Source organism: Protobothrops mucrosquamatus, unplaced genomic scaffold (genome assembly GCF_001527695.2).
Source record: "Protobothrops mucrosquamatus isolate PMUCROS unplaced genomic scaffold, P.Mucros_1.0 scaffold1329, whole genome shotgun sequence".
In the NCBI taxonomy this organism is placed as follows: Eukaryota; Metazoa; Chordata; class Lepidosauria; order Squamata; family Viperidae; genus Protobothrops; species Protobothrops mucrosquamatus.
Window position 1 is genome coordinate 598,731 of NW_015387528.1, and position 21,369 is coordinate 620,099.

The window sequence follows — 21,369 nt, forward strand, 5'->3', positions numbered from 1 at the left end:
TGTTAGTAACAACCTTTAAAGCGCTCCATGGCAATGGACCTAGGTATTTGCAAGACCGCCTCCTACCAAACACCTCCCTTCGACCAGTCCGCTCCCACAGAGAGGGCCTCCTTAGGGTGCCGTCGGCCAGACAATGCCGGCTGGCGACCCCCAGGGGGAGAGCCTTCTCTGTGGCAGCTCCTGCCCTCTGGAATGACCTGCCCCCCGACCTACGTACAGTTGCGGACCTGCGCCTTTTTCGCCGAGCCCTGAAGGCCCATCTATTCTGTGCGGCCGGCCTGGCGTAGTTTGATTACGTTTTAGTGGGGGTTTTGTATGAACAGGCCTGTTATTTAATTTGATTTTAGAACAGAAACTTGCGTATATTTATCGTGGTTTTTATTATTGCCTGTTCACCGCCCTGAGTCCCGTAAGGGAGATAGGGCGGTATATAAATTCAATAAATAAATAAAAATAAATAAATAAATAAATAAAACCTCTGCAAGAAAACAAGCTCAGAGGGCACTAAGGATTTTTCCCCCCTGCATGCAGAATTTTTTGGCATTACTTCAAGTCCTCTTGCAGCTCCATCAGCTCACCCCTGTTTAATATATTGCTTTTCCTTGGAGCTGAAGTGTTCATGGAAGAAGACAGGTCCACTTTCCCTTGAGCTTAGCAAAAAACACCAAACTCTGCCTTTAGGTAGAGGCTTCCTTTTAAACCTGCACTGCAGGGGAAGTAGTAAGGGAACTCATCCCAGGGCAAGGAAACGGTGTGTGAGGCCATCCAGCCTGACCTCTTATACCCGGTATCTCGGTAACCAAAAACTGGGCTCTTCGCCTTTCCTTACCATCCCCGTTTTTGAATATCAAGCCGGTGCTGTTTCCTCCCGCCTCGCCGTTGTTAAACATAACCCACAGCGGTTTCATCTTGGAATCCATGACGGTGCAAAGCTCTACACTGGAAGGAGGGACACACAAAAAGGGCGGGCGAGAGGGGGGGAGAGACGCAACTCAAATCCCTTGTTGAAAGGAAAAAAATAAAATCCTTCCTGCTCCTTAAACTGAAGAACCGGCCTAACCCCACCCTGCTGCTCACTTTGAGTAAAATCAGCCTTTCTCAACGTGGACTTCGACTCCCAGAATTCCCCTCTTAAAAGTTGCAGAAGTTGAGAAATACTGGGTTAAATCAGAGTCACTGCTATGAGGTGGTAGTTCTCTAAATTCGAATGGATGGATGGATGTGTCATGGTTCCGACAGATGAAACTCTTCAAAAGAACTTCGAGGCATTGTTTACCTTAAAGAATCTTTTCTTCGAGTAGCATAACATCGGCACTGCATAATTGAAGCCAAAAACTGAATTCCCCTCCCCTGGGCAGTATCATAGTTTCGTGTTAAGGGAGGAGGTTAATTGTCAGTAATTAGTGTAAGGGGTTAATCGAACTTTGTGCCCGAAGGAGAGGTCAAGAGGTCGGACGGTTAAGAAATAGTCGAGACCCGAGTTATTGGAACTAAGAGTGGGATCCAAATCACAACAATACAGATCGATCTGAGAGGAAGTCTAGGGGGGGGGTCGTTCATCTAACTTTAAAAGCAAAAGGGAAAAATATGGTTATATTTCCATCTGTTGTAAATGCAAAACATCCGATGTTAGCAGCGTTTGACTGAATGAATGAATGAATTGGAATGGAATGGATGGATGGACGGACAGGTTAATCTGAGCATTACATGCCCGTCGGCTTTTATCGGCTTCCCTGAATCACAACTCTCAACCAGCATTAATTCTACCATTGAACTAAGCAAAACTGGGCCAAGCAAGACTGGGGGCAAACCCCCCCCCATTAATTTCAGGCCCATCCTAACCCCTTCCCCAAACTTTCTCCCGCCCCCTTACCTGACTTTTGCCAGGAAGATTCGGGGGTCCAGAGGGGACTGGAGATTGGAGAGGGCCTCCTGGTAAGTCTCTTGGCGCATACAAGTATGCATGAATTCCTTGGTTTGTGGCTTGGTGTTTTTCTGAGCGCTGACCTTGATGAGGTCATTCAAGGCCCTCAGCTTGTTGAGGGCTTCGCTCTTGAATCCAGAGAGAGAGAGAGGAGAGGGAGAGAGAAAGAGAGAGAAGTTAGATCAATCGGATCCCACAAGGCTCTCACCAAGACACTGGTTGACAATCCTGAGGTTGGAAATAATAATAGAAAACTTTCTTCTTCTTCTTCCTCTTCTTCTTCTCCTTCTCCTCCTCCTCCTCCTCTTCTTCTTCTTCTTTATATTATTATTATTATTATTATTATTATTATTATTATTATTATTATTATTATTATTATTATTATTATTATTATCAAAAATTCCATTTCTGTATTGAACAGTGTGTTTAGATATAAAAATACTAGAATATGATAATCATCACATTCATAGTAATCTTATTAAAATACAATCATGTACTAGGAAATAGCAATCATACAGAAAACTTTATTGGCCGAGTGCAATTGGACACACACGGAATTTGTCTCTGGTGCAGAAGTTCTCAGATGCCGCCTGAGTCAGCATATGGACTCCTATTGTTTGGTCTTGTCCTCTTTTTTTTTTTTCCTTTGCTAACATCAACCAAATTGGTATGCAAACTCTGGGTCAACTGCTACGTGTCCGGCTCTCACAAGACCGATATCCATGCGTTACAAGGCATTCGTGAAGGATACATGATGAACTGTAACTGAATAAAACCAAATGGTTCTGGTTGAGCACCTTTAACAGAAAGACCTGCCTGCCTGCTGTCACAAACTTACTTAAAACCTCGGTTAAGAGGTTCCTTCCCACGGCCTCCCTCTTTCTCTGGGCTAAGGTAGTTTTTATATCAGAGGTCCCCAACCTTTTGGGCACCAGGGGCCGGTTCCATGGAGAGAGGTTTTTCCGCGGACCGGAGGGTGCGTGGTTTTGTGTGCTGCCTGTATCCCGCGGATGGGGCTTTGCTTGTTTGTGCGGCCCGGTTGCTGGCACGCCGCGGCCCGGTACTGGTCCATGGACTGGGGGTTGGGGACCCCAGTGGTCCAGTCTGTGTCCATCTCATTCTCTCTCTCTCTCTCTCTCTCTCTCTCTCTCCACCGTTTCCGAAGACCTTTCTCGCTTCCCAAAACAGCCTCCTTACCTGTTTCATCAGAGCTTTGATATGATGAGCGTTTCCTCGGCAATAGGCCTCGAGGATCAGGCCAAACCTTAAAGCCAGCGAAGGGAAGTGCATTTCCGATCTAGCCACCATTGACGGAGAGATGGAACCCAAGCAAAACAAACAAAAGACAATTTTAATCACAGGGGAGTTATCAATACATGGCTCCAACCGCTGGACATCCGTGGCTTATATACAATCAGGCCATGGCGCTACGCCGGGGCGAGAGTATTTTGCACCGGCGGGGAAGGTGGATGGAAATTCAGGAAAAAAAGAAATTAATTAGTAATTAATTCTGATTATTCCAGCTGGCGGGGTCCAGGAGGAGGGCCTTTTCTGCTGTTGCTCCTGTTCTCTGGTACATCTTGCCCCCTTGATGTGAGGTCGGACCCCAACCCTCCTATATTTTCGCAAGGGCCTAAAGACATGGCTCTGCCAGTTGTTCCTGGGACCCCAGTGGGGGGGAACAACTCAAGTGGAGAAACGAGACTCTTAAACCGCCTTTGCTTCTCCCAAACCCTCTTTCTCACCTGAGATGCCAAAATAGGAAATGGCCGATCTTCCGGTTGGATAAGGCCCTGCCCAAAAGGAACTTGGTTAATTCACAGTTTAAGTAGGACTGGTATTTCAGAACCTGAACCAGCTGTAGGAGATACTGGAACAACTCGGCATCTCTGCAAGGGGAAGAGCAGAAGGTTAATTGATTGCACCCTCGGTTGCGTAGGCATTCAGACGACACATTGAACTCCAAGGGGAACAATCCTGTTTTCTAGGTTTGCAATGAAGTGGCAACCCCGCCCCCACAATCCAGCTTTAAACTAACCACAATCCAGCTTTAACTAACCCATCTTAGCCTGTTAAGGGAAGGCAGTTGTCAGATTGTTAAACAACCAGGTTAAGCAGTTGAACCAAATAGATCTCTCTCTTTCTCTATTTGGTCACCACGATGTAAAAAAGATGCTGAGACTCTAGAAAGAGTACAGAGAAGAGCAACAAAGTTGATTAGGGGACTGGAGGCTAAAGCATAGAAGGAAAGGCTGCTGGAATTGGGTCTGTCTAGTTTAATGAAGAGAAGGACCAGGGGGGACATGACAGCAGTGTTCCAATATCTCAGGGGCTGCCCCAAAGAAGAGGGAGTCAAGCTATTCTCCAAAGCGCCTGAAGGCAGGACAAGAAGCAACAGATGGAAACTCATCAAGGAGAGAAGCAACTTAGAACTAAGGAGAAACTTCCTGACAGTGAGAACAATTAACCAGTGGAACAACCTGCCTCCAGAAGTGGTGAATGCTCCAACACTGGAGGTTTTTAAGAAGAGACTGGACAGCCGTTTGTCTGAAATGGTGTAGGGTTCCTGCCTGGGCAGGGGGTTGGACTCGATGACCTCCAAGGTCCCTTCCAACTTTACTATTATTATTATTATTATTATTATTATTATTATTATTATTATTATTATTATTATTATTATTATTATTATTATTATTATATGAGATTGTTTTGACTCCCATCTTGGGGACAGGGATGATGAAACTTGTAGTCCAGTCCACCTGGGGGAGTGCCACCTTCAGGAGAGTGGGGGGGGGGAGTTCAGCAACCCCGCCCCCCTTTCCCCCCCCCCATTCACATGATCAATTTCATCTCCCCTTGTGTTTTGTCCTGTACTTCACCGTGTTTTTCTCAACACCAAAAAGATATCAAGGCACAAAACATATTTTGGGTCGATATTTTTCAACCTTGGCAACTTTTAACCTGGGAGTGGAAGTCTACCCCAATTCCCAGAATTCCCCAGCCAGCCAGGAATTTGGGAGTTGAAATCCATCCGTCTTAAAAGTTGCCAAGGTTCTGGAAAAAAAAAACTGTCCTGGGTTGAAATTCTCCCCCCCTCTTTTTAAAGTAAAATCTGAAATTGTATAGCACAACTGCCCTGTTTCCTGTGCTTTTCAAAACAGCCCCCTCCTTTCTCTCTCTCTCTTCCCCACCCCATCCTCCCCTTTTCTTTTTCTTCAGTTTTATGTTTCTTTTAAATATAAAGACATTTATATTTTGGGAGATGAGTTGCACTCACGTCAGCTTTTTCAGGGAGTTGACGGTGAAGCGGATCACGTAAGGGTCAGGGAAATTGAAATCTAAAAGCTCCAAGGCGCTCAGAACGGGCAGCTCGGGCCAGGATTGCAGCAAAGATACCATCTGCAAGACAAGCACAGGATCAGCTCTGGATTGGGCCAGGCCTTTCATCGTCTTTTGGTGTCCCTTCCGCCAGAAGCGCACTGAAGGTAACACTGCCCCTAAATAAGGAAGCTTGATTTAACAGCCTGGCCTATACAGGTAGTCCCCTACTTAACGGCCACCAATTGAGCCCAGAATTTATCTTGCTAAGTGAAACATCTGCTAAGTGAGTTTTGCCCCCATTTTACGACCTTTCTTGCCACAGTTGTTAAGTGAATCATGGTTATTAAGTGAATCTGCCCTTCCCTATGGACTTTGCTTGTCAAGAGGTTCGCAAAAGGGGATCACGTGACCCCGAGATGCTGCGACCATCATAAATACGAACCCGTTGCCAAGCATCCAGTTTTTCATCACGGGGATGTTGCAACGGTCGTAAGGGTGAAAAATAGTCATAAGTTAACTTTTCTCGGTGCCGGCGTAACTTCAATCGGTCATTAAATGAATGGTTTTTAAGTCGAGGATTCTGCAGTCTTCTGAAAACCCATCAGCCTGGTTTGGAATGATGGGACATGTTGCGTAACAACCCAGGGGAGAATCCCAAGTTGTTGATGGCCATTCCTGACAAGAGTTCAGCCCCAGACTTTAAAGTCAAGACTTTATAAATACTCTTTTTATCAAAAGAACCTGGTACACCTCCAACATTTCTCTTTAAGAAATCGTACACAGTTTCCAGGCACATCAAAGGGAAGGAAGAGAGGGAAGGAAAAACAGATTATTAAGCCTTGCGGAATAACGTTCAAATTCTCACGAGCCAATTTTTGAATAACAGCCGTTAACAATCCAGGAAAAGACAGCTTTCCTAAACGTGGCGCCCTAACTTGTAAACTGGGGGCTGGTTTTGCAGAGGAGTTTCCAGAATTTAGGATGTAACCGTTGGCTTTTGCAGCCTGTCATCCCCAACTAAATGTTTTGTCCCTGGTGGATCTTAACTAAAATTCTTACCTGGGCAACATCCTCGTGTTTATTCCACTTGGTTACCATGAGCAGTTTGGCCAAAGCGCCCGGGTACTGATCCCGAATCTGATATCTCATTTTCCACACCAGGTCTTTCTCGTGTTCGTAGAGTTCGCTGCAAGATCTGCGCTCCAGAATCTCCTTCAGCTGCTGTTTCTAGACAGAACACAAGGTGGCGGTCAAGGGCCAGAAAGAAAAACAACAATCTGCCCACTAAAAAAAGGAGGAAGTTAAGTGTATTTAAAGGAAGCCTTTTTTGAAGAGGGGCTTAAAAAAGCTGTCTTTGTGGTTTCTGGCAGGCTTATGGGGAAAAAAAATAGGGAGGGGGATTTTCAGGGATAGAAAAAGGGACCCAAACCATCATCCCCTGCAGGACAAAGCAGTGAGATTTAGTTCAGGAGGGGAAAAGGAAATTCAGAATGTCTCACGAAAAAGATATTGTCATGGATTTCAGATTTTGGCTGAATGTCGTGTTCCGACAGATGAAACTCTTCAAAGAACTTCGAGGCATTGTTTACCTTAAAGAATCTTTATTCGAGTAGCATAGCATCGGCACGTACATAGGCAAAGCCAAAATCTGAATTCTCCTCCCCTGAGCACATAGTATCAAAGCACAATTCCCTCCTCTAATTAACAGTCATAAATCACATTCTCCAATTAGCTTGAAATGCAGGCTTTCCCTCCAGTTCTTCAACCCGCCATTTCTTATCATCTCTTATTTCAAAAAACCTTGGTTCTCACCCTAGTTGCAGTATTGTTATGTCTAACTAAACTCCCATACACATTCCTCCCCCCCCCCAGTATCATCTAATTCTAAATCTAATTCTAAGAATAAAACATAAGAAGGAAAATGGCTGCATCCCCATATGTTGTCAAAGCATATTAAACACAGCATGGTGAGTAGGAAAGATTTTTTCTATGGTAAATAAGTGTTTTTCAACCTTGAAGATGGGTGGACTTCAACTCCCAGAATTCCCTAGCCACAAGCCTACTCACAAAAGGGAATCACGGCGGCCTTCATAAATAGGAACCAGTTGCCAAGCATCTGAATTTTGATTACGTGATCCTGGGGATTCCTAAGTCCCTTTTTTCAGGGCTGTTGTTACTTCGGACGGTCACTAAACAAACTTAGAGATAGAGGACTATCTGCACCTCTATCCTATTTAGACACCCATTTTAAGCAGAATTTCTGCTGGCATCCCAGATATACAGCTCAAAACATCCACGAGACTTGAACAGTTTGTATTTTGTGCTGACCTCTTCTGGATCCTCTCCTGGCCCACAGGCACAGTGGCCATTCTGCCCCTTTTCTAAGATCTGAAACAATAAATAAAAAAAAAAGAACACGAAGGTGGTACTTGAACACGGTTTGTCTTTCAAGAAAGATGGGCCTCAAGAGAAAATGGCTTCCATCGCTCCCAGATTGCAATTTACCAAGAGACCCAGCTTCCTTTAGATCAGGGGTCTTCAAACGTGGCCCTTTTATGACTTGTGGACTTCAACTCCTAGAATTCCTCAGCCAGGCACACGTGCCTGGCTGAGGAATTCTGGGAGTTGAAGTCCACAAGTCATAAAAGGGACAGGTTTAAAGACCCTTGCTTTAGGCTGATATCTTCTAGAAATCTTCAAATTTTGTGTTTTGGAAGAAAGAACTTGGAAGAAAAGAAGAATCCGCAACAGGTTTTCCACCTGTTCACATGAATAAATTGAAATTTCAGATGGAAGAAACGTGACATTTGGGCAGATTTGATGATGCGGACCCCCCCTTTGGGGAGGGTGCAAACCACCACCCCTGGATCTTGTTAGTTTGGGAACCAGAAGATCTGGATATGATTCAAGAGTTGCCCTCCTTGTCTACCTTTGGGCACAACCTCAATCTACAAACACCAAGAGGAAACCAGGCAAATCTTCCCAGCAAAGGAGCCCATTTGCTCCTGATACCCAGGACACAAAAAAAGCAGCAGGGGAACACACTCACAACACACACACACATACGATCGTCTCACCTGTCTCGTGGAAGGATAGTAGATCGGATACAGCGAAATACCGGGGAAGCGGATGAAAAGCGTGGCAGCGCTCTCACTGTTGGGATTGGTCTGGATCGTGCCCGTTGGGTTTAACAATTCTCCTTTCTCATCTGGAAGACAAAAGGGCCGAAGCTGCATCAGCCGGGCCGCTTCGAGCGCAGAGTCTCACTTGGCTAGGTTTATGGACTGCTGTAACCCTGTTTGCTCGAACAAACCATGATCAGAACATGATCCCATCGTGCCCCGTGTGAACCAGGCCTCCATATCTGATTCCGGGCAAATTCCAGTGAGAAACTAGTTTACCACTTAACTGGCTGAGAGGACACAACGAACTTTTCTTGCTTGCAAAATTATCAATTTGTCCAAAGAACAGAAGGCCGGACACAAGGCAATAACTATTTGTGCCGTCGGGATCACGAGTCCGCGGTGGCCCTAACTGCAACTGGTTGAAAGTCGAGCTAAGTCGAGCCTCCCTATCTAAGAGCAGTCCGTATTCTCCTAAATGACATGATGAAACGACTCCCCATCCACAGCAGAGTGTTACCCCGGTGGATTATGAAAGACCTCCAGTCTCAAGAAGAGATTAGAACAGCCACTTGTCTGAAATGGTATGCGGTTTCCTGCTTGAGAAGGGGCTGGACTAGAAGACCTCCCAGGTCCCTTTCCTTCCTTCCAACTCTGTGATTCTCTAATCCCATCTTTAAAACCTGTTTCTTGTCTTTCAGGCCTTTTGATTCGGCAGAACCCAGATGGATTTAAATATTAAGAAAGAAACTAAAGGAGCACACTCATCCAGCCGGATGCCCTTCCTTTCCTCCCTGGAAAAAAAGAGTAGCGGGAACGAATTATCCCCACCTGGGAAGGCTGACCACATGGGTAAGACGCATTCTCCGGTTTTCAGCTGATTTTGGTAATCAAAGAGCATCACGTTCACCCAGGCGAGCGGGCAGTCCTAAAAGAAAGGAGTGTCATGGTTCCGACAGATGAAACCCTTCAAAAGAACCTTGAGGCACTGTTTACCTTAAAGAATCTTTTATTCGAGCAGCATAACATCGGCACTGCATAATCGAAGCCAAAAACTGAATTCCCCTCCCCTGGGCACGTAGTATCAAAGCATAATTCCCTCCTCCAATTAACAGTCATACATCACTTCCCCAATTAGCTTGAAACCCGGGCTTCCTCTCCAGTTCTCCAGCCTGCCAATTCTTTTATCAGCTCTGGGCTCAATAACCTTGATTCTCAGGCTAAGTTTAGTGTTGTTATGTCTACTGGATTCTCATTCACATTCCCCCCAGCATCATCTAACTCTAAAAGCGAAAGGGGAAAAGATGGCTACATTTCCATCTGTTGTCAATGCAAAAACACCCGATGTTGGCAGCGTTGACAGGGAGGAAAGAGGGCGGTGGCAGGGATGATGGGACTCGTGGTGATAACGGGACTGCCAAAACCAAGACAACCCATCCCAGACTTGAAAAAAAAAAAGTTCATTTTTCAAACCCAACCCTATTTGGTCTGCCTTTTCGCTCCAGTGCCCCCCTCCTGCTTGTGGTATCCTGCTTGAGAGGCAGCCGTTAATCCGGTTCAACAAGGATAAAAAAAAAACCAAAACCCACACCCTTTGCAGTGTAAACAAGAGACGAGCTCAGCTGCAAAGCCCAGTTTTGGGGGCGCTTCCACGCTATTCCTTTCCAAGGGGAGACTGAGCCAAGATGCTAACAACAGTGCCTTCACTTCCTTTTCCCCTCCTTCTCCTCCCTCCCTCCCTCCTTTGAACCAGCCAAAGTGAGTCAGGGCAGGAAAAATGGGCTACTAAAACAGAGGGCGGTGAGTAACTCCGGTGGATGGACTCCAGAGAGCAGATGACTCGGCAAATTTGGAGGAAATGGAGAAAGCAGAGGCCGAGTGACTCAGCAAAGGACACTAAAAAGAGCGGCTGTCAGCCCAGTTCTAGGAAGTCCCAACGCCTTTCACGTCACACAAACACACACACACACACACACACACACCAGCCGCTTTTGGCAGCTGCACAAAGCTGTCTGTTGGCACATTCTCGGGTTTCTATACCGGGAAACACATCTTAGTCCCGTTGCTGAAACGAAACAATCTTTTTAAACATCTGGAAAGAACGGGGACTTCTCAGGAAGCAGCGCTTTTTGTGCAGATGCCAACGAACGCCGGCCTCTGGAAGGCTAAGCAGCCGTCGTTGCATACGTGCACAGCTTACAGCACACCCCTTACAACCACAGTGTGGAGCCCAAAATGTCCGTCGTTCAGTGAGGCATCTGTTAAGGGAGTCTTGCCCCCATTTTACGACACTCCCGGCCAAAATTGTTAAATGAATCGCGGCAGTTCTATCCGATAGAACCTGGCCTTCCCCCACTGACTTGGCTTGTCGGAAGGTCGTAAAAAGGGGGAAATCCCACGACCCCGGGACACTGCAACGGTCGTAAGTATGAACCGTTTGGCAAGCGTCTGAATTTCGATCCCGTGATCATGGGGATGCTTGCAAAGTTGGTAACGGTGAAAAAAGATCGGGCATCACTTTTTTTCCAGGGCGGTTGTTAACTCCGAATGGGTCACTAAATGAACTTTTGTAAGTGGAGGACTGCCTGTATTTTCCCCAACTCGGGATCTGCGAGAGGAACGTCTGAACCCCTCAAGTCAACGGACAGGCTCGTTCGGGTTCCTTGCGAGCGGTCTATTCTGTTGCACATTGGCGCGCGCGAGGACCCTCATTTTGCATGAATGTCCGCCCCTTCGTGATTATTTTTGAAACCCTGGATCTGCCATTGTTCCTCAGTGCAACTGTTCTCTTCCCTTGCTAAATTTCTAGCTTAGCCCTTATAAACAGAAGAACTCCGACATCCTTTAAACTCCGCTGAAAAGATGTTACCTAGCCTGGTAACGAAACGTTTGGAAACCAAGCTCAAGAAACAAACCTTCATTCTCAAATTTCTAACGGGCAGGATGCGCAAATCACCATCCCTCGGAGGCAAAGGGTGTGTTTTAGACCAGGGGTCTCCAACCAACTGTCTGAGATGGTATAGGCTCTCCTGCTTGAGCAGGGGGCTGGACTGGAGGACCTCCAAGGTCCCTTCCCAGCTCTATTCTATTCTATTCCATTCCATTCCATCTCATTCTATTCTATTCCATTCCATTCCATTCCATCTTCTATTCTATTCTATTCTATTCTATTCTGTTCTATTCTATTCCATTCTATTCCATTTCTATTCCATTCCATTCCATTTTCTATTCCATCTTCTATTCCATCTTCTGTTCTATTCTATTCTATTCTATTCTATTCTATTCCATTTCTATTCCATTCCATTCCATCTTCTATTCCATCTTCTATTCCATCTTCTGTTCTGTTCTATTCTATTCTATTCTATTCCATTCCATTCCATTCTATTCCATCTTCTATTCTATTCTATTATTTCTCCTATTCTATTCTATTCTATTCTATTCTATTCTATTCTATTCTATTCCATCTCATTCTATTCTATTCTATTCTATTCTATTCTATTCCATTCTATTCCATTCTATTCCATTTCTATTCCATTCCATTCCATCTTCTATTCCATCTTCTATTCCATCTTCTGTTCTATTCTATTCTATTCCATTCTATTCCATTCCATTCCATTCCATCTTCTATTCTGTTCTATCCTATTCTATTTTAACCTTGGCAACTTTGAGACTTGTGGACCTCAACTCCCATGTCTGGCTGAGGAATTCTGGGAGTTGAAGTCCACAAGTCTCAAAGTTGGAGACCCCTATTTGAGACCCTTGACTTGCAAGTTGCGGTTGCTTCCATTGTGGGAAACATTTTCCAAAGCTGCATTTCCCACCTTGGCTGGTTTTTTTTTATTATTATTATTATTATTATACTTTCCCAGGATTGTGCCACCATGACACTACAAGGGACTTACGGCTTTTTTCGATTTCTTCTTGGTGGACCTCGCTTTTTTGGCTTTTTCCACCACCGAGTAGAGGGCCAGGCAGAGGCGCGCCATACGGGGCAGGTCGCAGACGTTAATGTCGAATTTCAACATCTGATCCCAGGTGGGCTCGGAGCAAACATTGGCTTCGGCGCTGGTCATCATTTTGCAGAGCATCTCATGACCGTGATAGAGTCCGGCCTGCACGACCAACTGAAGAAAAAGGGACAAATGGACAGGGAAGCACGTTATCCACCCTTTCAGCCCCAAACGAATACCGTGTTTTCCCCAAAATAAGACCCCACCGGAAAATAAAGCCCTAGCCTGATTTTTCAGGACACTCGTAATATAAGCCCCCACCCCCAAGATAAGATCATCAGACAGACGCATTTAGTACCGTATTTTCCCAAAAATAAGATCTAACTGGAAAATAAACACCTAATGTGTCTTTTGGAGAAAAAATTAATATAAGACCCGGTCTTATTTTCGGGGGGGGAAACAGATAGCGCTGAATCTGTGGATAGGAACCAGGAAGTCAAGTCTCAAATCAGTGGCTTTGGACCAAGGCAGGATGTCTTGTTTGCCACTCTTTCACAGTCTCGTGTCAAGCTTCTAGTCCTCATGGCTGCGGGATGGAAAAACCCTCCGACAACCTTAAACTTTTTCACACTTAACGACTGTTGCAGCCGTCCCCGTGATCAACATTCAGACGCTTGGCAAATGACTCGTATTTATGATGGTTGCGGCCTCCCGGGGTCACGCAATCCCCTTTTGTGACATTTCTGACAAGCCAAGTCAAATGGGACAAGCCAGCTTCGCTTAACAAACCTGTTAACTAAGTTAATAGCTGCAGTGATTCACGTAACAACCTGGGCAGGAAAGTTTGTAAAATGAGGCAAAAACCCACTTAACAACTGTCTCACTTAGCAACGGAAACTGTGGTCGTAAGTCAAGGATTATCTGTATTTGTTTATTGATTTATATCCCGCCTTTATTACATTTACAAATAACTCAAGGAGGCAGACACACACTATACTCCCTCCTCCCCCTATTTTCGTAACGACAATAACCCTGCGAGGTGGGTTGTTCCTAGAGTGACCCAAAGCTGGCTTTCATCATGGCTAAGGCAGGACTCGAACTCATGGTCTCCCGTTTTCTAGCCGGGTGCTTTAACCACTAGACCAAACTGTCTCTCTGACTACTTTAATGGTTCTTTTCTAGAGATCAAAAAGGACAACATTCTTGCTTTGATGTCCTCTCTGCTCTTAGGATAACAGCTTGCCTTATCTCATAATATCAGAAGATAAATTATTACATTGTAAATATATCCTATTATAAACATCCTATAATAACCCTGGCCAGTTTGCAAAAGGAGGAGAGCTCATATAATAAAGCCGAAGCCACCCACTCCAATTCGATCGATGTTATTTGGAATCTGCACTAAATTCAGGAAGGAAATAACATCATAAGTACGATCTGCAAAACAAAAAAAGCAATGAAAAAAAAAACCAACCCTTGTGGTTTCTTATTTCCTTCTACCCCTTAATTTCTCCATTTTTTTTCTTTTAAAAAAAAAACAAAAACTTTTCCCAGAACTAAAAGTCAAGAGACGTTCCCCTTTGCCTTGTTCCTTCACTGCACTTTTTTTTCTTTAATTATTTACTTGCAAGAAGCCGCATTTTAGCGTAAGTGGAAAGGAAGGAAAACTTTTTTAACACACACACACACACACACGCACGCACAAAGCTGTCCACAAACAGTTTCTAAGAAGTTCATTTCTGGCTAATCCACTCTGCGCCCTCACTTCCTGTAGTGAGACCGCCAACTTAGAACTGAATGAAAGAGTTTTAGAAAGGAAAAAACAAAATACACACACACACACATTTGCCTGGTTTCGAGCTTCGGATCGCAAGCTTGGTTAAATGCGAGTGGTAAACAAATCCTGAGTGGGAAGGCAGAAAGCCGCAGAGTGTCTAGCCGAAAGAAGGAGGAGGAGGAGGAGAAAAAAAAATTGATTTAAGGTGACTTACTTTCAATCCTTCGTCGGCATTCACTTTGCTGCAGTGCAGGAGCTCTATATAATATGGCTGTTCCAGGGACCACAGAGATAACTAGATAACAAGAACAAGAAAAAGAGAGAAAATGTGGATTTTGTGGCTAATTTCGCATTGGGTTCAAGCTGGCCCCAAAAGGGTAGCCAGCCTCTGGTATATTGTTTAAACCTCACCCGCAAACGTGGATTAGCGGCAGTCTTAAAAGTCAACCTTGAATTCAAATCTTCCTTCCTGAAAGGGTTTGTGGGGATGCTCCATCCTGTGTAACGTGTTTCCAACCCTTAGACCTTCTTCGGTCTGGGGAATTCAGGTTGGTCTCCTTAAACGTGGTCGAGGGGTCCCTTGACGAAGTAAAGGCTTGTCTTATTATTATTATTATTATTATTATTATTATTATTATTATTATTATTATTATTATTATTATTATTATTATGGAAGAAGAAGAGGAAGAGGAAGAGGAAGAGGAAGAAGAGGAAGAAGAGGAGGAAGAAGAGGAAGAAGAAGAAGAAGAAGAAGAAGAAGAAGAAGAAGAAGAAGAAGAAGAAGAAGAAGAAGAAGAAGAAGAAGAAGAAGAAGAAGAAGAAGAAGAAGAAGAAAAAAGTTGGAAGGGACCTTGGAGGTCTTCTAGTCCAATCCCCTGCTCAGGCAGGAAACCCTATACCATTTCAGACCAGTTTCTTCTTAAAAATCTCCAGTGTCGGAGCATCCACAACTTCTGGAGGCAACTTCTGTTCCACCGGTTAATTGTCCTCACTGTTAGGAAGTTTCTCCTTAATTCCAGGTTGCTTTTCTCCTTGATTAGTTTCCATCCGTTCTTTTTTGTCTTCTGATGCTTTGGGAAATTAAGCCTCTCAAATACTGGAAATTAAGCCTCTCAAATACTGGAACACTGCTGTCATGTCCCCCCCCCCTAGTCCTTCTTTTCTGAATTTGAAAAAATCACCCCTTTGCTCGCAACAGTGGTGAAAAAGGAACAGTTATGGGTTACCTTCTGCTTCGGGCCCGTAGACAGTTTGGGGGCTGTTTTCGGAGGATGCCCAAGCCCATTGCTCTGTTCTTCCCGCAAAATCAGAAGAGAGGATCTGTGGACCATAACGAGGTGGGGGACGAAACGCCGGTGGAGGCACTCACGGATGTACTGCGAGGACAGAGCAGACCCCGTTAACGCCTGGAGCAAAACTTCAAACGCTCACTCAAACGGGAGTCCATTTAGAATAAAACGAAACGGGGCTCAAATCCCAAGGCAGAATCCTAAGAACTTGGACCAGTTTAAAACCTAAAACTCAAGATTCTAGCGCCTGTGGAGGAAAGGAGGGACACAGGTACTACCTTAAATAGCAAAAAGGAGCGAGGCATGACTTCCAAAGGTGAACAGGTTTAGCTAGCCCTTTTAGTTTTCTTCCTCGTCCCTGGGGGGGGGGGGGAATGCCGTGAAATTCTCTGCGATCCATGAGGACTAGAATGCCAAGCTCCAAGGTGGTGTTGAGTCTAAGCTGCATCCCAGGCCAGGCAGCATAGGAACACACCAATTCTCTAAAGCAGTGTTTCTGAAACGGGGCCACTTTTAAGATGGGGCGGACTTTGACTCCCAGAATTCCCCAGCCAGCTTTGTTTTGATTTCCCGCCAGGGGAATTGTGGGAGTTGAAGTCCGCCCGTCTTCAGAGTAGCCCAGTTTGAGAAACGCTGTATTGCGACATCACCCTGCCTACAAAAATTGTGTTGGCTTAGCAAGGGGGAAGAAGGCACACCTGAAACAGGTACAGGGGATACTCCCCGTAGATGTATTCGTATTTCCCATCCACCTGCAAGGTGTACTCCTCAACGGGGTTGACCCTTTGGTGACGGAAGATGGTGGCTTGCTTCTTGACGGCGTAGCTCATCAGAGTGACGGGGAACTCCTTCAGGGACACCAGGAAAGTGAAGCTCTCCTGAAAATCCAGGAAAGGCAAAACATGACTCTTTCAAACCAGAAGAGACTGGACAGCCATTTGTCCGAAATGGTATAGGGTTTCCTGCCTGAGCAGGGGATTGGACTAGATGACCTCCAAGGTCCCTTCCAACTTTATTATTATTATTATTATTACCCCCGCTGCTTCCCCGTTGGTACAGGTAATCATGGATCGTAGAACCATCGGGCTGGAAGAGACCTCGGAGGTCTTCTAGTCCAGCCCCCTGCTCAAGGCAGGACCTGTGGCGGTCCTCAACTTACCACTGTTCCTTTGGTGACCATTTGAACTTGCAGCCGCGAGGAAAATGTGACTTGGCGGTGGTTGGTCAGGCTGAATAGCCGTTACGGCATCCCTGTGGCCAAGTGACCCACTTGGCCACTGGGTCATGTTTAGGAGGGTGGCAGTGTCCCCGGGGTGTGTGTGTGTCCTGCGGTCCCCTTTTGTGGCCAGCAAAAGTCAACGGGGAATCCAGATTGACTTAATAGCCGTGGGACAAACTTAACAACCGGAGTGATCCCCTTAAGCGCTGTGGCAAGGAAGGTGGTCAACGGGGGCAAAAAGTCACTCCACAAATGTCTCATTTAGCAACAGAAATTTGGGGCTCAGTTGTGGTCGTTAAGTTGAGGACTCCCTATGTTTTGCACGGGTTTGGCTCCCTTTCCCCCCCCCCCCTTGATCAGATCTTTGCAAAGAAGCCAGGATCTAAAGGAGATGGGAGGTTAATAAATGGAAGGAAGGAAGGAAGGAAAAGAGGAAGGAGGAAAGGAAAGGAAAGGAAGGTAGGTAGGAAGGAAGGAAGGAAGGAAGGAAGGAAGGAAGGAAGGAGAAAAAGGAGGGAAGGAGGAAGGAAAGGAAGGAAAAGGAGAGAGGAAGAAAGGAAGGAGAAAAAGAGGGAGGGAAGGAGGAAGGGAGGGAGAGGAAGGAAGGAAAGAGAGAAAAGAAAGAAAGAAAAAGAAAGCATTTCAGATTTACACATTAGCAAAAGCATTGTCAGTTTGGCTGCCCACGATCTAGGATACACACACACACACATACACACACACACATACACATACACATACATACATCTTTGCCCTTTTCCACACACTAAACATCTCCATTATCTTTTATCAACAGAGCTTCGGGAAGCGTGGGAATTTACCCCTCCGGATTGAAATTTGACGTTGACAAAAATGGTCTTGCCGGGCACGGTCAGGGTTGGTCTCCCCCCGAGGCCGCTCAGGGTGGGCTCCAGCTGAACTGGGAAGCTGTACTCCATCCAGCCTTTCCAGGTGAGCTGCTGGCGCTGAGCCGCTCTCTGCTCGCAGTAATCTTGCATCTGAGCCCGGAAGTCGTCCACCTCGGGGTCCGCCAAGGAGTCAAACTCATGCAAACCTGGACAGGGAACAGGATGACCTCCTAACGATGGCAGTCTACCGCATCAGATCGACTCCCTCGACAAGGTAGGCCTTTTGTATCCCTTCACAGCCCTAAGTTTCTAGTTCTCATGAAAGCGTGGACGACTCGCTGGGCCGGGAATCACGCACGAGATAGGATTTGACTGCCAATCTTAGGAAATGGGACAAAGTTTTATCAAAAGCTGTACGGAAGTCTCACTTCGGCTGCCTTGGTCCATTTCAGTAGGCGAGAATGGTTTTGTCAGATGCTCTGATATTTTAGGTTTTTCAGCCGCTTTCATGATTAATCATTATGGGCCATAATTGTCAATAATATTTTCTGTCTTCTCTTAATTACTTTGATTATACTGTGGGGTCCCTGGTGCTCTTCCCAGCTTGGTGGTTTTCTTGCAGACGTTTCATTACCCAACTAGGTAACATCATCCATGCTAGAAGGGAGTGGGGTTTGCAGAGTGGAGGAGGAGGATGATTATGGGGTCCTTAGAGCTCTCCGAGCTTGGTGGTTTTCTTGCAGACGTTTCATTACCCAACTAGGTAACGTCATCAGTGCTACGAGGGAATGGGGTGTGGGAGGAGAAGGAGGAGGAGGACAACGACTGTGGGGTCCTTGGTGCTCTCTGAGCTCGGTGGTTTCCTTGCAGACGTTTCATTACCCAACTAGGTAACGTCATCAGTGCTACAAGGAAGTGGGTTTGCACTGATGACGGTACCTAGTTAGGTAATGAAAGATCTGCAAGAAAACCACCAAGCTCAGAGAACACCAAGGACCCCACAGCCACTGTCCTCCTCCCCCTCCTCTTCCTCCCACACCCCACTCCTTTCTAGCACTGATGACGTTACCTAGTTGGGTAATGAAACATCTGCAAGAAAACCACCAAGCTCAGAGAGCACTAAGGACCCCACAATCGTCGTCCTCCTCCTCCTCCTCCTCCTCCTCCTCCTCCTCCTCCTCCTCTTCATCCCTGAACTTACAACTATATTCTCTTCTATCGGTATTTTGAATATACATTAACAAACTAAAACATGGACTAAGAACACACTATGGAAAGAGAGCAGGTGGGCTATTTTTCTAAGATACGTTTATAAGCTTTCACTCTATTAAGGGTCTGCAAAGAATTAAAAACAAGCCATTCAGCAGACCCCAGATATCCTCTCCCAAGGGCACTTTGGGGCCTTCCTGAAGAATAGAAACCAATGTTTTATTCCCTCCCAACAGCCCTGCAGTGCAGGGCATATGCCTCTTTCCCCCCAGCCGCCACCATCACCACCAACAACCTTTGCCAATCAGCAGGCTAATCTGGGAATTGAGCAGTTTCTTCGCCCGGTCCCCTTCGCGGGCCACCAGTCGCAAGACCGGTAGGAAAGGCTGGACGTCACACAGGCGTCTCTGCTCGTCCTCAAGTTCCTGCTGCTCTGCGGCTTGGTTGATGCAGGTGAAGACGTAAGAATCCGGGGCGCTGAGCATCTGGAAGAAGGGCTCATACTGGGCCTGGTGCCAGACCACCTGGAAGGAAACAGCAATAGCAACAGCACTTAAGACTTATATACCGCTTCACGATGCGGTATTTTACCGATCTCGGAAGGATTGAAATCTGAGTCGACCTTGAGCCGGTCAGGATCGAACTGCTGGCAGCGGGCAGAGTTTAGCCTGCAATGCTGCATTCTAACCACCGCGCCCCCACGGCTCTTCCAAAAACTGCAGTGAAATCATTGCAGTTGTTAGTAACACAGTTGTTAAGTGAATCTGACTTTTGTTTGTCAGAAGGTCGCGGAAGGGGATCACGTGACCCCCCGGGGCACACTGCGACCGTCGTAAATACGAGCCGGTTGCCAAGTCTCTGAATTTTGATCATGGGGATGCTGTGATGTAAGCGCGAAAAAGGATCCTAAGTCACCTTTTTCCAGTGCTGTTGCAACTTGGAAGAGTCACTTAAATGACCTGTTGTAAAGACTACTTGCAGATGTAAAAAAAGGAGGAAAGATTATTTTCTCAAACTGGAGACCCCTGGAATATTGGGATGCGGAGAGGCCTGGATTTAACAACACCATTGGGGACCAGAACTTCCATCGTGTGGTGCCTGATTTTACGACCTTTTTTTTAAACCACGATCGTTAAGCAAATCACCACAGCCGCTTAAGTGGAAAGGCTGTTAAGCAAGCCAGCTTCCCTTGTTGACTTTGCTTGTTAGAACCTGGCTAGCAAGGTTGACGTCGGCAATCGCCTGACGCTGGGATGCTAGTCTTAACCAATTTAGATCACATGACTGCGGGGATGCGGTGAAGAAGATCATGAGTGTTTATGACTGGTTTATCAGTCCCTTTTTCCAAAGCGGTTGTAACGTCAAGCTGAACGAATGGTGGTTAAGTCTCCTGAATGGTGGCCGAGAAGCCGCGGAGTTGGGTTGTTCGTTTTGAGCAGTTGGGCAAAAACTCCCACCCCATCAAGACCGGAGAGGGACCGTACCTTTTTGATGGCGGCCAGGCTGGCATGGCAGGAAACAGGGAGGGGCAGGTAAATCCCGGTGGGTAAAAGGAAGTCCACAAGAATGGTGTAATTGCTTTCCTTCGACCAAAATTCTGCCGGGCAATACATTCCTGGTGGCATCCTTCTGGTTTCTCAGAGCATACCTGCGGCGAAAGGGAAGCCGACATTTTCATCCCTGCATCTCTACGGGGATTCTCAGCCATTCCAGGTCATCCCTGCAAATTCTCTATTTTCACCAAGGACAGGGTTCCCCCCCCCCCCCGTCTTCCAAAACCCCCTTCGCTGGGTTCCTAAAAAGAGCTTTTTTTCTTTCCTTTTCCCCTCGTTACACTATGTTTCTTTCTTTCTTTCTTCTCTCCCCCTTCCCTTCCTTCCTTCCTTCTTCTCTCCCTTTCTTTCTTCCTTCCTTCCTTCTTCTCTCCTTTTTCTTTCTTTTTCTTTTTCTTTCTTTCCTTCCTTCCTTCTTCTCTCCCTTCTTCCTTCCTTTCTTCCTTCCCTTCTTCTCTCCCCTTTCTTTTTCTTTCTTTCTTTCTTTCCTTCTTTCTTTCTCTTTCTGTCTGTCTTTCTTTCTTTCCTTCCTTCCTTCCCCCAATCTCCCTTCTTTCTTTTTCTTTCTTTCTTTCCTTCTTTCTTTCTCTTTCTGTCTTTCTTTCCTTCCTTCCCCCTATCTCCTTTCTTTCTTTCTTTCTTTCTTTCTTTCTTTCTTTCTTTCTTTCTTTCTTTCTTTCTTTCTTTCTTTCCCCTTCCTCCCCAGTTTTCTATTCTTTTTTTAAAAAAAAATCCTCTTGGTTATTTTATACTTTGATAAACTAATAAACATGTACTATTAAAAAAAAAGAAAAAAAAAGATCTTTTGGTGGTATCCTAAAAATCAGCTTTTTTCTTTCCTTTCCCCCCTTCTTTATACCACGTTGTCTCTTTCTTTCCCCCCACCGCCCCGGTTTTCTATTTTTTTTTTAAAAAAAAATCTCTTTGTGTTTTGTACTTTGACAAACTAATAAAAATGTATTGTAAAAAAGAAAAGAAAAGAAAACACACTTGGGTGATTTCCTAAAAATAAGCTTTTTTCTTTCCCGTTTAGGCTGATCTGGGATTTTTTTTAAAAAAAAAAATTGTGAGCTGTTTTTGCTGAGGCTTTAGATGAATTCTGGGTCTGCACTGTGGCAATTTTTTACTCACTAAATGATGGACTTGCCATTCCAGCA

The 21,369-nt window shown here is 45.6% G+C and overlaps 1 protein-coding gene across 1 annotated transcript in view; it reads right to left on the bottom strand.

Annotated features, from left to right (window-relative positions):
• The window catches only part of PIK3CD (phosphatidylinositol-4,5-bisphosphate 3-kinase catalytic subunit delta), a 24,888-nt gene extending 4,604 nt beyond the window's left edge, over positions 1-20,284 (bottom strand). The window contains exons 1-16 of the mRNA XM_015821419.1: positions 20,144-20,284; positions 18,955-19,183; positions 17,424-17,656; positions 16,082-16,261; positions 15,321-15,470; positions 14,309-14,389; positions 12,270-12,491; positions 9,199-9,295; positions 8,323-8,453; positions 7,574-7,633; positions 6,305-6,472; positions 5,202-5,323; positions 3,670-3,813; positions 3,122-3,221; positions 1,874-2,052; positions 830-939 (exon numbers count right to left, since the gene is read on the bottom strand). Coding sequence (XP_015676905.1) covers positions 830-939; positions 1,874-2,052; positions 3,122-3,221; positions 3,670-3,813; positions 5,202-5,323; positions 6,305-6,472; positions 7,574-7,633; positions 8,323-8,453; positions 9,199-9,295; positions 12,270-12,491; positions 14,309-14,389; positions 15,321-15,470; positions 16,082-16,261; positions 17,424-17,656; positions 18,955-19,183; positions 20,144-20,284 — 2,347 coding nt within the window. The remainder of the gene's footprint in view (positions 1-829; positions 940-1,873; positions 2,053-3,121; positions 3,222-3,669; positions 3,814-5,201; positions 5,324-6,304; positions 6,473-7,573; positions 7,634-8,322; positions 8,454-9,198; positions 9,296-12,269; positions 12,492-14,308; positions 14,390-15,320; positions 15,471-16,081; positions 16,262-17,423; positions 17,657-18,954; positions 19,184-20,143) is intronic.
• Between the last annotated feature and the right edge of the window lie 1,085 nt (positions 20,285-21,369).